Raw genomic sequence first — 15,441 nt, 5'->3', positions numbered from 1 at the left:
GTACTCAGTGTATTGAAGAATCTCTGACAAGTGATTCATGGATCACCTACATGGATTCCCTCGAGAAGGGTATGAATGTCCTGCTAATTTTGTGACTATAAAAGCTGATAGGTGGAAAAGCAAGGTAATGTCACACAGAATGTTTGAGGGACAGTTTGCTTTTGAATTCTAGAATTTGGACTCTAAAGTGCTTGCAGTGCTCTTTTTTATCTTCCTTGTAATGAATTACTGTGTGGTAATATTTGCGTACCCCCTAAAGCCTTTGCAGCCCTACTTATTTCCTATCTGCTGATATGCACACACAACACCTGTCACCAGAACCTGCATTTAGAAATATTTTTGTCTAGTGTTAACTATACTTAAGCTATTGGCTAAACAATATTGCCAATAATGTGGCTTCTGTGTGATTTTGGGGGGGTGGGTCTGAGCAGCCAGAAATGAATTAAGAGCCTCTGCCTACACTTCCTCCTCTGGATCCTTGATGTGGGAACATACATCCTCAATCCAGATCTTCTAAAGTGGGAAGACCCACCTTTAATCTTGCTGGCAGTCTATATAAAGAATATGGAAGAAGGTAGCTAGCTTTCTTTTCCTGTTTGTTTTCATTGGCACTAGAGCCTACTTCTTCATGATTCTTACAGATTCTGAAGACCAGCTGAAACATCCAACCTCATGGACTGAACAATTACTGGATTCTTGGACATTTCATTGGTATGTAAACATATTGTTTGGCCAATCGCTTAATAATATTTCTAGCTAGTTCTTATGTCCTAAATTAACCAATCTCCATTAACCTGTACATCACCATGAGGTCGTGGCCTACATGCATTGTTTCAGCGAACTCTGGTGGAGGTGTCTGTCTCCTGTGGTATCTACATGGCTTCTCACTGACTCTGCCTACTTTCTCTGAGCATTCAGTTGTATTCCTGCCTAGCTCTATTCTGCCCTATCACAGGCCAAAGCAGCATCTTTATTCACTAACCAATAAAAGCAACACATATTCAGAAGGATTTCCCACACAATTTCCCTATTTCTGTTCAAATAAAAAGGAAGGTTTTAATTTTAATAAGGTAATATTACATATAACAAATCAGGTATCAAGCAAGAACTACACTTACAATACTTATATTTACTTTATCTTTTATCATACCTAAGGAAAACTATGAACCATATTTTTTCAACTCCATCAAAGACTAGAGAAGGATATAATATTACCTGAGTTAACAGGAAGTGCACTGGAAGCAACTTTCAAAACTCTAGAATTGGTAGAGACATCTCACTGCTTGGAAGTCTCCCAAAGTTCTTCTGTACCATTGGGACACCAATCTTTAGCCTACTGCACCATAGTATCTGGCATACCTTTTCACAAAGCAGGAAATTTTAAAGACAGTTTCACTTATATTGGCAAATTGTAAGTCACTTCCTTATGTGTCTTGCAGAATGTCTGACAGACTCTTTCATGAAGCAGGAACCCTGAAGGATCTTTTCACCTTTAGGCAAGTTTAGCTTACATTTCTCTGTGGGTCTTGCATGTCCAGTTTGTACAGCATAGCATCAAGCAGTCCAGGCAAGAGCAATTTCTTGCCCAGATGGCTAACCAATACCATAAGGTGCCCAACATCCTCTTGAAGCAGATGGTGCTGACAGGAGCAGATGAGTCTCATTGTCATGAAAAGTCTAAGTTTGTACTTAAAGTTGACAACCAAGAATAGTCATCACATATTAGCTGCATGTTAGTGGACTTTGATGTGATACTTCCTTAAACGAATATAGTATGCACTGGTCAAAACCAACACCCATTTTCTTTGTGAGCCTGGCCTACTTTCAATTCAACATTTCCTAGCTTCCATCTACGATAGAGGACATGCAGTAACTACCTCTGTGCCTGACTTGTTTTAAGTAAACTATTTCCCCCATTTCTACCCATTTTGCGGCAAAGGACAGTTCCCTTGTTCTTCATAACACCAGGTGTATATACACCATATTTTGCTAAAATATACTTCAAATCTACAAAGTTTAGTATAAAGAAACTTTAAAATTATAATTTTAAGACCATCTATACAACAGATATGTTGTTGAAAGTCAGAATGTACCTTAAAAGTCTTATATTTGAGAACTTTGGCAGCTCATTCTCTATATTTCAGTTTAAACTTCAGAAACCAGCACCTTTGCTTTCATTGTTTTTTTCTGGACTTACTTAATCCATATTTCCTCCTTTTACAAATACATCTCTACACAGAGAAAAGGGTAAGAAAAGGCCTCAATGGGATGCTTCTGTTGGTGATCCACTTTGTTTTCAGGATAAAAATGACCCCAACACAGAATTAAATTTCAAGGAGTTGGTCCTCACCACCCTCAACCTCTTTTTTGCTGGCATGGAAACTGAGTGTCACCTTATGCTATTAATTCTTGCTGCTGCTGAAATATTCCAAAGTGAAGGGTAAGTTTCACTCTGAGCAGCTAATCTGGTACTTCCCATACCTCCTCTGAAGGATAGCCATCTTGAAATTGTAAAGTCCCACAGCCGTAGCATTTCTTCCCTTGATGACCTCAGAACAGGGGCCTTTACCTCTCTGATTGTTCCCGTGTTTGTTCTCTGTGGTTGTTAAGACTTAGTAGCCTGTATTTATCATTGACCTTCTTGGTCAGGGCTTCTGCCCAGAGTGGCTTCCACTAGACTGACATCAAGGAAGACAGTGACGTTTTTTCTGCTTTTCCAGTTCCCAGAGAGCCTTCCTTGATTTCCTGGGCTCAAGCTTGTTTCCTGCATCTACAAAACCAAGGCAGAGCAACTTCCCATCTCTTTGTTTCTGTTACCTCCTTTCCTAACTCTCACCTCCCTGCTTCTCTAGATTCAGGTACATGACTACTCATGGCCAATATGGATAATCTGGCTAATATATTCATTTCTCAGAAACTTAGTGAGACCTGCCAAGTCCCCTCTGATCTTATGTTATCTTTATGTACATAACATTGAAAACAATGATTTTTAAAAATGTATTTGTTACTTGTTTATTGATGAGCAGAAATGAAACTGGTCCAAGGCTACGTTTAAATCTAAACCCAGACAAGCATGTGCAGGTACCAAATGCTCATCTGTACACACTATGGATCCATGTGTCTGCAAATCTACACCATAATGGACACAAAAATATCCACTTAGTTAGAAATTGTCACCTACTTGAACATACATCCACACAAGCATAAATATGGAGTTAAGCACCACATTGAACATACACATGGTAGACATGCTACAATGGGAACACCCTAAAACATGCATGTATTAAGATGTTTACCTGCAGAGAATGGTGAGTGTGAGATCCTCACCCCTTATTCTCAAAGGGACAAAATTTTCCTAGCAGAATGTTTTAAAATTAGAAACACAGACTAGCTACACTTTTCCCTTCCCACCTGAGAAATTCCAAGCACAAGGACACTCAGCCAGCCACCTGGTAATAAAGGAAAACAAAGAACAAACTAACATAGCGGGATGGGACAAAACAAAAGACCTTGCACCCATGCCAAAGCAGCTCTGAAAGGCCTTCTTGTAGTATCATTTTTTAAAAACTAACCCCGCAAAGGAAAATTTTAACTTTTCTCTTTACCTTGCTGTTTTAGGGTTTTGGAGGAGAAGTTCCTGGCTAGCCTGTACTTGCAATAAAGAAGTTAACCTTGCATTTTGCAGTCTGGTCTGTTCTGGTTTCTGATGGTTTCCCTCTGGGGGGTTGTGATCTAAGCACACATCAGTGAGCATGTACACACACACACAGACAGACACAGTCACACACACACACACACACACACATCCTCAGATACACAAATGTGAAGATGTTAATATAAAGTTTATACCCACTGATTATGTTCCCATAAGAATCCAACTAAGATTGGTACAGATACAAATTAATCGGTCCATATGGGCACTGTAGTGATTTGAATGAGATTTGTCCGACAATGGTAGCTCTGTTGGAGGAGGTTTGGGTGGTATAGTCTCACAGGGGAAGTATATCTCTTGACCTTGGATTTTAAATTAAAAGTCCATATACCACTTTCAGTTTGCTCTTAGCTTTGTGTTTGGGGTTAAAGAGGTGTGTGCTCAGTCTCCTGCTACTGCCACAGTCCCTGCCACTAGCTACAATGTTCTCCACCACAACGGACTATTATCCATCTGGAATAGTAAGCCCAAATAAATTCCAGTATTTGTCTTAGTCATGCTGTGTTGTCATAGTAACAGAATAGTAACTAATACACATATGTTGCAACATGCCTTTCCACAGAGACCCCAAACATACTCAAAATGATACACAGGGAAGAATGTGTAAACAAAGCCAGGAAAAAGTACCTATTGTAACTTACTTGTCAAAATGATAATAACATGAAGACATCCATGAACACAGAGAACTCTTGGGGATCACAGTGACTTCCTAGGAAAGAGAAAGAAAACAAGTGGATAGTTTAAGGTAAAGGGAGGAAAGATAAACAGTAAGGCAAAGTCCTGTGCAGACTTCAGCTACATCCAGAACAGTCTAAACATCTAATAATAATCTATGCTTACTCAGAAGTTGCCCAATAGATCACCAGTCTTCCAGAACAAATTTCCTAATCACAGCTGCAGAGATAGAAGGGTAGTAATGATTGACTTCAGTAAATAAGTATTGGGGAAAGAGGTTTCTCAAATACTCTCTTCTGGTCCGGGAGGCATGCAAAACAAGACAGGCTATCGCTATAGTTCTGCCTCCCCCCGCCCCATAGCTAGGTGTTAGGACCCTGTTACTGAAGACACCACCAACTTTGGCTGCAGGACATAGAGAGATCAATCTTGAACTGACCAGGAAACTGTCTCCTTGCTGGCTAACTTTCATAGTGCTAGAAGGTGTGGGGCAGAGAATTCTGGGGGAGAACACCTGACAATGGTCTTACACTGCTGGACTCTCTATACTATGATGAAAACCAGAGATTGCAAAAGGCAGATTGAGGCTTAGAGTAACATCAATCCATCTCCTTTTTCTTATAGATTAATAAGCTGCAGAAACACTTGGAAAAAATAGCTAATATTTGTTGGTTTTATGTGTTAACTCATACATTACTACTGAGAGATACATAAACTCAGTCCTAGAACCCCTAAAATTCAGTTTGGCAATGAAGTCAGCTCTTCAAGGAAACACAACAAAAGAGAGGTTTTTAGGGAGACTGACTGGATTGCGAGGAGGTGGAGGGGGGTATCTGCCCACGTTAAGGTTCAAATTTAATGCCTAACCCTTGCTCTTAATCACTCAACCAGAAAGGGTAACTGAGGTCCATCAAAGGGGATTTTCTCCGTCAGCACTAACTCTGTCTGGAAGCCTGTCTTGAGGTACTGCCACTTGCACATGTCTCTTCCAGGTGATTGCAGGCACCCACTCCTTGTTTGTGTGCCCGTGTCTCTCCCACGTGACTTCAGTTTCTGCTCTAACATTCATGGACTTGCAAAAATCATTAAGAGCAAATATACTTGATGTCTTTGAGCTTTTAACCTCAGTTCCCATTCTTGCCCTCCCACCCCATCCCCTGTACAGATCATGGGAGCCTGCCTGAACACTTGGGCTCCTTGCTGGTGCCACCTTCACTGAGAAACAAAGTCTCCAAAATGGTTCCCTTTCTTCTATTCAAGTGGAAGCAGTGGGAAGGAGAGGTCCAGGTATGGGGCTGGTGCAGGAGCAGGCTGGTAATAAGGATTAAGGAGATAATGCCACCTGCCAAGCCTAGGCTAATCCCATTCCCTGCATCTTTCTCCTCTAAAATCAACAAATAACCTTCTACTCTGCCTTTCATGTCTCCCCAACCTGTCTCAGAGTCCAACAGCCTAGAATGAGATGAGCAACATGCCAGCTATAGAAGTTCCAGCCTCATCCACCTCCACTTGTCTAAAGCTAGGGCACCATGATGAATGGTCCATCCATCAAAGCCTGCCAGTGTCCACCAGAGGTCCCTTCTAGGGTCTAGCTGAGGTCAATCTCAGCAAGTACCTGGTGTTTATGTCAGAATCTGCTGAAACCAAATCCAGAAACTGTATGATGGCACACTTATGCCTTCAATTCAGGAAATTCTGGTGTCAGCTTACCTCCACTCTCAAGGTCCCTCTTAGCCTAAGTGGTGATTCTACTAAAATCCACTTGATGTTAAGTTCAGTGCAAACTTCTTTCTGGCCTCAGTGCTTTCTGGGGACAATCTCAATGCCAACCCCATCCTCCTCCCTCCTGGGTATGCTTGAAACTGAATAGTAACTACTAGTGTCTTTTCTTTTGTCCACTGCAGATCTCAATCTCAGCACCCACCCTGTCCCCGACTGACTCCCAGAATGAGGTGAGTCAGGCAACGAAGAGAAAAGCAAGTAGAATTACAACTCCTTCATGATCTTGGCAATCTCAGTGAGGCTGAAGATGTGACAATTTCATAATTATTAGCATTCCACAGATGAGATACACATAATCTTACTGGGGTACAGGTTTATTAAAAGGTAACTACCCTAATTATTATTATAAAAATTTCATTGTGGAAGAACAGTGGACTATTCCCTTCTCTGTGGCCACCCTTAGCATCCCAGGGTCCTCTTTTGTTTCCCATGCTAGATGATTACCTAAGCCCCTCCCCCAATCCCCGCTTCCTGCTATTAACATCCCCAGGCAATGCAGGATAAGTTTGCTTACCATAAATCCCAATCATGACCTGCTCCATGTTTTCCTACCACTGGCTGGGAAAAGAAGTCTAGAAAGAGAAATTTGAAAATGTATGCTAAGGAAGATTTTGATGGCTTTGGCTTACAGGCTTTTCACATATGTGGCCCCCATGCCACCCTGTGTCCTATTCTCAGTGTATCCATATATAAAATAGAGAACTTTTATAAATTACAACAGCAATGAGCCAGTGAACCTGGTGGCTTTCCTAAGGATCTGGATAGGAATGGGGGTACTTTTGTAAATTAGAACTTCTTTACTGTACTTCTGGTTGTTATCATCATTCCTCAATGACAGACCCTTTAATGGCCATGATCCTCAGATACTGTTTCTAGTACTGGGCAAAGTTCCTTTGAAATAGGACTCTGGTCTTCCCCAACTTTTCAAGATCCTACATTCCTATCCTAGCCTTAGGAACTTCCATAATGGTTCTGGGTATCAAAGATAGTCTAGGGCCAAAACCAAAGAATATCCCACCTGGGTACAGGTATTTGCTCCAAGATCCTCTTGGAATTTCCATGTGTTTCTCCCAGGTACTCCTCATCCATAGTCTTGCCTCAAGATCCAAAACCTACAGCCCTGAAATCTCACCTTCCTTAAATCCAGGACTATCTTCATTGAAAGGCTCAGGAGTTAGGGATAGTGATGTTGGCCTATAATCCCAGCACTCAGGAGGCAGAGGCTGGTAGACTTCTGTGATCTATATATTGAGCTTCAGGCCAATAAGGACTACATAGTGAGAACTTGTCTCAAACTAGGAAGAAAATGAATTTCCAAATTCATAGCGATTCATCCTGTTTCAAGCCAATGAGACCCTAATATCACATCGTTTTGGTCTCTTTCCAGGAGAACCCATACCCAGAGCTCAGAAGTGTCTCCAATACAAATTTTCTGAAGGATTCGCTTCTGGCTTCTGTCTACTGCCCCTTTCCTCTGTAACACAGAGCCCTGGAGTACTTCATCCTTAGATGTCACAAATTCAGTTCACTCCCTCATGTGGCCTCCTCCTCTATTTTTGGCTGTGTCTCAAGCTAGTTGCATGATAGGGGGTGGTAGTCTGGAGGTGAAATAAAACAGTTGCATAATCAAGGCCAAAGGCCACCTTTCCACCTCAGGATGTATAAGAGCAAATTACTGCAGCCATCACCGATCTGTCTGTCACCCTCATCGCCACCATGCTGGCCTCCGGACTGCTCCTGGTGACAGTGCTGGCCTTCCTCATCGTCCTGGTCTTCATGTCTGTCTGGAAGCAGAGGAAATTTTCAGGGAAGCTGCCTCCAGGACCCACCCCACTGCCCTTCATCGGGAACTACCTTCAGCTGAACACAGAGCAGATGTACAACTCCCTCATGAAGGTGCCACTGGGCAGGGTGAAGGGTAGGATGGGGTCACCGAGGGATGCTCAGTTTTGATAGAGGCTTTGTGGTAGGGTATTGACCCTAGGGGGTGTAATTTTAGGCTGGTAGAATTGTGAAGAGCCAGCATGGTTGTGAGACATGTGAGACCAGATCTTGGGGCATCCCATCTGATAGCTGTTAGAATTCCAGAGAAATGAATCCCAGACCTGTCATCAAGGTCTGACCTGTTCCTCTAACTTTGCTCATCCTCCTCCATCAGATCAGTGAACGCTATGGTCCTGTGTTCACCATCTACCTGGGGCCTCGCCGAATTGTGGTACTATGTGGACAGGAAGCAGTCAAGGAGGCTCTGGTGGACCAAGCTGAGGAGTTCAGTGGGCGTGGTGAGCAGGCCACCTTTGACTGGCTCTTCAAAGGCTATGGTAAGGGGGAAAAGATGCAGGGGGATGTGGCAGGGAACAATTGGAAGGCATCAGTTTCCCCAGCCTTCTCCCTGACTGTTCCATCAAAATCGCTGCCTACTGCTGAGATGGTATTGGATCTATAGCTTCCTAATCTTCCTGTCTTTCTCTGCCTGTGTCTTCTGATCCCCTCTCTCACCACACACACACACCACCCATGTCTTGTCTTGCATCTTGGGATTTTCTATCTGGATCCTGTGCCTCTAACATGCCCCAGAGATTTCCCCCTCCCTATCCCATTATTCATAGTTTCTGTGATTGCCCAGGATGCTGTCTCTCTTCCTTTCTTCTTATTTCTTCTTCCACTTTCATGGCATCACAGAAATATGTTTCCAAGCCCAATATCATGGCAGAAATCTCGTTTCTTCCCAGATTCTTTTTTTCCTCTCTTCCTAGTTCCCTCTCTTCCCTAGCTCAATTATAATTCTTTTACAACTGTATCCACCCCCAGATACAGTTCTCCAATCTCCCTTCTCTCGTCTGTGCCCTGTCCCTCTTTCTCTGTGCCTCTGGCATCTACCCTCCTTCTGTCTCCCTCTTTCTTCTGTTCTCTAACTCGCTCTTGGGGAACAGCCCAAGGGTGGTTAGTAGTCAGCCACATTCCTCTTCTCTGACCTCTCTCTGCCCCTCACTCTCCTTCTCAGGCGTGGTTCTCAGCAATGGGGAGCGCGCCAAGCAGCTAAGGCGTTTCTCCATTGCCACACTGCGGGACTTCGGTGTGGGCAAGCGTGGCATTGAGGAGCGCATCCAAGAGGAGGCAGGTTTTCTCCTGGAGGCATTACGGAAGACAAATGGTAAGCAGAACTCCTCAAGTTCTCAGGACCAACCAGGGGAAGACACCCTTGGGAAAATACCCTCCTGGATGGGGACTAGGCTAGGGAAGAGTCCTGGTCCTCCTGTGGGGCCTGGTGTCTGGGCTTTGGTGGAGCTGGAGGACTCCACGCTGCAGTGAGTGCTCATTTTGAATTCTCTGATACAAAGTATCTGATGCTATCCATCGTGGAAGCATTTTTCAAGCTCCAACGTCTCGCTCTCCGTCCTCCTCCTTACCTACAGGTGCTTTCATTGACCCTACATTCCACCTGAGCAGAACAGTGTCCAATGTCATTAGCTCCATCGTTTTCGGGGACCGCTTTGACTATGAGGATAAAGAGTTCCTGTCACTGCTGAGGATGATGCTGGGAAGCTTCCAGTTCACAGCTACCTCCACCGGGCAGGTAACCTGTTTCACCTTGTCTTACCAGCCCAGACTACAGCTGCCAGCTCACTCCAAAGCTGGCAACCTCCTACCAGCAGTTACCTTCAAAGTAGCCTGGCACTTGTGCCTGAACCAATGTCAATACACAGTCTCTACAGCTGTGCCTGAAATCAGAGCCAGCAGTACAAGCCGACATGCACACACAGAAAGACAGGAATAGAGGGAGGGAGGGAGAAAAGAAGAGAGGGAGGGGAAAAGAGATGAAGTAAAGCAGAGAGAGAGAGAGAAAGATAGAGGGGGAAGTCAGGAGGAAGAGAGAGGGGGAAGAGGGAGGAAGAGAGAGAGAAGGAGAGAAAGCAAGCTGTCTCAGCAGGGCGGACATTACCATGACAATTTATTTTACTCTAACCAAGGTTGCCACAGGAAGTCATGCTGAATGCACTAGCCTTCTTCAGTTCCCAAGTGCCTAATGCTGCAAAATCCAGGTCACTCAAATCATGTACCATCTGCAAAACATATGGAACAAGTTCACTGAACTATATAGATGAGCTCTTTACTCAGCCATGGAAATACCTAAACCCCTGCATCTCTAAGCAAAATTTCTGCAGACTGTCCCTCAAACATCCCAGTTAAAGGTCCTCCAACACAGCTCACTTACACATTTAGGTGGGGTCTTCCATGCAGCCGTTTGAATAGCAATGCAGGTGAACATGTGAATATCAGCACTATTTTAAAATACCTATTTTTTATATTTTTTGGCCAAGCACATATAGTGTATTGAGCCTATTCATCCCCATATCCTCCTCCTTCCCTTTTCTCATACCTCATTCTCCTTTACTCCTCTTTGTCCCCTTAGACAGTTTTTTTTTACTTCAAGTGATACACATGTACACATATATGCATAGATATGTGCACACACAATTTAATATATGTCTACCACAAATGAAAAAAATACATGAGTTATTTATCTAAGACTGGTTAAATTTGCTTAATACAATTATCTCTAGGTGGACCTACTTTGCTGAAAATGCCATACCTTTGTTTTTAATGGCTGAAAAATAATTCAGTTGTGTATATGGATCACACTTTCCTTCTCCATTACACTGCATTTGGACACTTAGGTTGATTGAGTAATTTATCTCTTGTGACTATCCAGCATTCATTGAATGTTGGAAAGCCTGTTAGAACTCACCAATCCAAACCCCATTAGTGTATGAAGAGCTGTCCCTAGCTGGAGTCACCAACCTCCTAAACATCTACATAGGTAACCCCTACCCAACAACTGGATGCTTTCCACCCCAGTCTCACCTGGACACCCCAAACCTGCATCTGTTCCCAAATCCACCTCACTTAAAACCTTGAACAATAGCCCTCACACTTAAACTATAAGAATTCTGTTGCCACACAGCCCCACCTGAATGTCTAAACTCCTGGATAGGTGATGTGAACATCCCTCATCCTAAGACATGTGCCATATCTGTTGGGTTTTGTTTAGTGACAGCTGCTTTGGCTTCTCGTCCCCTTCCCACCATCAGCTCTACGAGATGTTCTCTTCAGTGATGAAGCACCTGCCAGGGCCACAGCAACAGGCCTTTAAGGAACTGAAGGGGCTGGAAGACTTCATAACCAAGAAGGTGAAGCAGAACGAGAGCACCCTAGATCCCAATTCCCCAAGGGACTTCATTGACTCCTTCCTCATCCGTATGCAGCAGGTAAACCCAGAAGCCAGGGAGCATGATAGGAGGTACAAAGCCAAGTAGGGTGAAATCAGGGACAGGTAGGAGGGAGTTAACAGAGGACAACTCATCAGTCCCCTTGCTATAATTCTCATTCAACATTACTGTTCCATCCACTACCCCTTGTTCTCAGGAGGGTGTAAGGCTGAGAGAGCAACCAGTGTACAAGGCTGCCATGTTCCAGGCATTATTTTAAAGGCTTAGTTTTATTCACGTATTTAGTGCCCACAACTCTTGAAAAAGGTTGTGTTTTGACTCCCATTTTACAAATGAGAAGGCTGAAACCCTGTGAATATAGCTGACCTCCTGATATCATAGCAAGAAGGCCATGCATCCTACTTCATTGACTCGGGTTTGTGCTTTCAGCTAACAAACCATTTGCCTCTGCCTGTCCTCATAGCCATTTACAACTGTGTGACTGAGCTTTACTGTGACCTCCTACCTGTTTGTAACATATATGGAGATTTTGTCACTGTTGGTTTTGAGACATAATCTTGCTAATGTAGACCTGACTGACCTGAAACTTGCTATGGAGGCCAGGATAGACTCAAACCTGTGGCAGACCTCCTAGGTATGCTTTATGCTTGCTGGGATTACCAGTTTTGCCTGCCCAAGATGAAATTTCATGTACTCTAAAGTACAAAGGGCTGAGGGGTGGATTCTTTTTTAGAGAATAATAAAGACTATAATTAAGAAATAGGAACCTGTTGCTAAAACTCATTGTCTGAGGGCTAGAGAGGTGGATCAGTGTTGTGAGCACTGGCTGCTCTTCCATAGGACTTGGGTTCAATTCCCAGCACCTCCATGGCAGTTCACAGCTGTCTGTAACTACAGTTTCAGGGAACTCAACACCATTGGTAAACACCAATGCACATTAAATAAAAAATGACAATTAAATTAGACATTAAAGATCAGACAATCAACTAAGTCATGAATGACAGAAGAGCACTGGATTAGGGCACTGGATCACTTCCAAAGCTCTTGAATGTGAAGAGAAGCTGTCATCACCATAATCCCTCTTCTCACCTTAGGTCTGGGTCAGAGAGAAGTGAATTAGAGCAGGGAAAGGGGGTAAAACAGAAGGGAGCCAAGAGCATACAGAGTGGGTTGGACTTGAATACTTTCCTCCCTGCAGGAGAAGAAGAACCCCAATACAGAGTTCTATATGAAGAACTTAGTGCTGACGACACTGAACCTCTTCTTTGCCGGTACAGAGACTGTCAGCACCACCCTTCGCTATGGCTTTCTGTTGCTCATGAAGCACCCAGATATACAGGGTAAGGCTGCAAGGAGGATGATGTTGTAGATTCTAAACATGCTTCTCTGATCAGCCCCAACATTTCTCAAAAAAAAAAAAAACTGGACTTTTAGATAGCTACTCCCTTCTCTGCAGAGACAGAGAGAGAACTGGTGGGCACCAGCCTCTAGTTGTTGAATCAACTGATGTGTTGATCAACTGAACCTCAAAGGACCCACTTTCCTATCCCCAAAACCCTGCCTAATTCTCCTTCCTCACAATTCACATGGTTCAAGTATGATCCAGTTCATATGAACCTCCTCCAACAATGCCTATGACTCGCATGTACAGAAAATGATTGATGATGTCATACACTCCTTAATGCCCTCCCTCCAGTTCTACACTTTTGTATTATCATCCTTAGGGTAAGGCTCTTGGACCCTAAACACATGCCTCTTTTCCTCAGCCAAAGTCCAAGAGGAGATTGACAGGGTGATTGGCAAGAACCGGCAGCCCAAATATGAGGACCACTTGAAGATGCCCTATACAGAGGCCGTCATCCATGAGATCCAGAGATTTGGAGACATGATTCCCATGGGCCTGGCTCGCAGGGTCACCAAGGACACCAAGTTCCGTGACTTCCTCATCCCCAAGGTGCTGGCTCACCTACCCTATAGTAATCTTCAACCCTCTTTATGGCCCTGCAGGCCCTCTTCCTCATTAGAAACCACCTAACCCTCTCTAACGCTCTCAGTTACAGGCTTTCTTTGCTATCACATCCCTCCAGCCTCCTATGTAGAATCTCCTATATCTTGGGTCTCCCCCCAGAATTTCTGAACCAGAAGTTTCCACTCCATGCCTCACAATCATCGAATCTCAAGACATAAACTCAAATTTACCTACATCTCCTATTAGAGACAGGAGTGGCATGTCCGCCATGTATCCTGTTTAGGGGTACATAAATCCAATACCTTTCCATTGCTGACTTGAGAGACATGAAATGCCTATCCTTCAACCTCCCACCACAGAAGACAGACCCTATCTCATCCATTCAACCTATGTCCTATAACATGAGACCCACATCTCCTGTCTCAAGGATGATGACCTCACATTCCTCAAAGTCCCTCTCTCAAAGCCCCCTCAACTCCCATATATTATATTTATGTCACTCCTCTGGGCCAACAGCACACTCATCCAAATCTAACTTATCAATGAAACCTACCTCTTCAACAGGGCACTGAAGTGTTTCCTATGCTGGGCTCTGTGCTGAAGGACCCCAAGTTCTTTTCCAACCCCAAAGACTTCAACCCAAACCATTTCCTGGATAACAAGGGGCAATTTAAGAAGAGTGATGCATTTGTACCCTTTTCTTTAGGTAAGAGGGCACTGTCTAGTGCCAGGCCACTGCTCACACCAACAGAGATACCTCATCCCTATCTCTCCTTCTTGGAAGATTCTCTTGGATCAAACCCTCAGCCAAATGGCTGCAACTACCATACTTCCCAAGCCCTATGTGTCTGAACCCTGGAGAAGTGATGGTCAAACTGTAGAGATAGATTAGGGGAAATGAAGTCTCAAACTAAGTTGGTGGTCTCTCTCAGGTCACACAACCAGTTCATAGAGAGATGTGGCAGCTGCCTATGGTGGTAGTCACCTTTAATCTCAGCACTCTGGAGGCAGAGACTGGAGGAACTTAGTGAGCTCAAGGGTAGCCTGCTCTACAGAGGGAGTTGTAGGACAACCAGGGTAGTTACACAGAGAAACCTGTTTCAAAAAAATCAATAAAAAGGAAGAAAAAAAGAGAGAAAGAAAGAAATAAAGGGAGGAAGGAAGGAAAGGAGGAGGGAGGAAGGAGGAGAAAAAGGATGTTGCTACATGGCATCCATATTGGAGAGAGCACCTCTGTAGAGAAGGAAATCCATATTTCTCATTGTTACAGCCTGGTGAGGATCAACTCACTGTAAGTACAAAGAAAACTGAGGCTCAGAGATTAGAGCCTTCTTTCAAGGTCTCAGCCCTTCCTCCTATGGAGAATATAGAATAGTGATTTGCTATAAGGATGACATCAAGAACTGGCTTCACCCTCCCTGTCTCTTCTGTTTAGGTAAACGGTACTGCTTCGGGGAAGGACTGGCTAGAATGGAGCTTTTTCTCTTCCTCACAAACATCCTACAGAATTTCCGCTTCAGATCCCCACAGGCACCCCAGGATATCGATGTGTCCCCTAGACTTGTGGGGTTTGCTACAATCCCACCAAGCTACACCATGAGTTTCTTGTCCCGTTGAGCCAGTGCTGCATAAGGGTAAATTGAAGGATGGAGACCAGGCTAGTGGGGGGTTGGGATTTAGAAGAGATCAGAGGGACAGGAGAAAGAGGGGACATGACAAACTTGCTGAAGATAGACTGTCATTTCAAAGATAGGGCTGGAGAAAGGTGAAATTTATACTATGTTGCAAGCAGTAATAATAATAATGATAATAATAATTAACATTACATACATAAGTATCCTTTGTCAAGTTTATGCTAAAGAGTGTTGTGATCTCAACACTCACAAATGCATGGGAAGGGAAGAGAATTCACATCTATTTTACTATTGAGGCACATTCTTGACCTTATAATGTTTGTTTAGTCTAAGTTTACTGAAGTCTGAACAATTCTAAGAGCTCAGTAACACTTGAATGAAGGCCAGTGTGCATTGGCCTTGGGCAGATTTTTAAATATCACCACATGTCAGATAAAA

General features: G+C 43.7%; 2 protein-coding genes and 1 long non-coding RNA gene across 19 annotated transcripts in view; 2 read left to right on the top strand and 1 right to left on the bottom strand.

The window, feature by feature from the left end:
• Positions 1 to 7,350, bottom strand: part of LOC119820906 — a 148,404-nt gene extending 141,054 nt beyond the window's left edge. For 8 of the 17 annotated variants that reach the window (XR_006020868.1, XR_005286549.1, XR_005286547.1 and 5 more), the window contains exon 1: positions 4,354 to 4,530. Coding sequence is in view for 6 of the 17 variants with exons in the window: in XM_038339619.1 (XP_038195547.1) it covers positions 3,606 to 3,754 (149 nt within the window). In the remaining 11 variants the exon portion in view is untranslated. Of the gene's footprint in view, positions 1 to 3,605; positions 4,116 to 4,353; positions 4,531 to 4,552; positions 4,648 to 6,683; positions 6,742 to 7,187 lie in introns of those variants that run through there. The other 9 variants (XM_038339619.1, XM_038339620.1, XM_038339623.1 and 6 more) reach the window with 5 other exon arrangements.
• Positions 289 to 3,675, top strand: LOC119820909. The gene is made up of 3 exons (XR_005286561.2): positions 289 to 711; positions 1,440 to 2,440; positions 3,619 to 3,675. It is a non-coding gene; the product is annotated as an uncharacterized LOC119820909 (long non-coding RNA).
• Positions 7,351 to 7,839: 489 nt separating the features above from the next.
• Positions 7,840 to 15,194, top strand: LOC119820904 (cytochrome P450 2A5-like). Its single transcript, XM_038339616.2, has 9 exons — positions 7,840 to 8,065; positions 8,328 to 8,490; positions 9,174 to 9,323; positions 9,586 to 9,746; positions 11,263 to 11,439; positions 12,599 to 12,740; positions 13,167 to 13,354; positions 13,934 to 14,075; positions 14,805 to 15,194. Exons 1-9 carry the CDS (start codon positions 7,886 to 7,888, stop codon positions 14,984 to 14,986), a joined length of 1,485 nt encoding a protein of 494 aa, XP_038195544.1. The 5' UTR covers positions 7,840 to 7,885; the 3' UTR covers positions 14,987 to 15,194.
• The last annotated feature ends 247 nt before the right edge of the window (positions 15,195 to 15,441 follow it).

Source organism: Arvicola amphibius, chromosome 8 (genome assembly GCF_903992535.2).
Source record: "Arvicola amphibius chromosome 8, mArvAmp1.2, whole genome shotgun sequence".
Lineage (NCBI taxonomy): Eukaryota > Metazoa > Chordata > Mammalia > Rodentia > Cricetidae > Arvicola > Arvicola amphibius.
The sequence above is the reverse complement of the archived record's forward strand: the minus strand, read 5'-3'. Positions and strand labels throughout refer to the sequence as shown.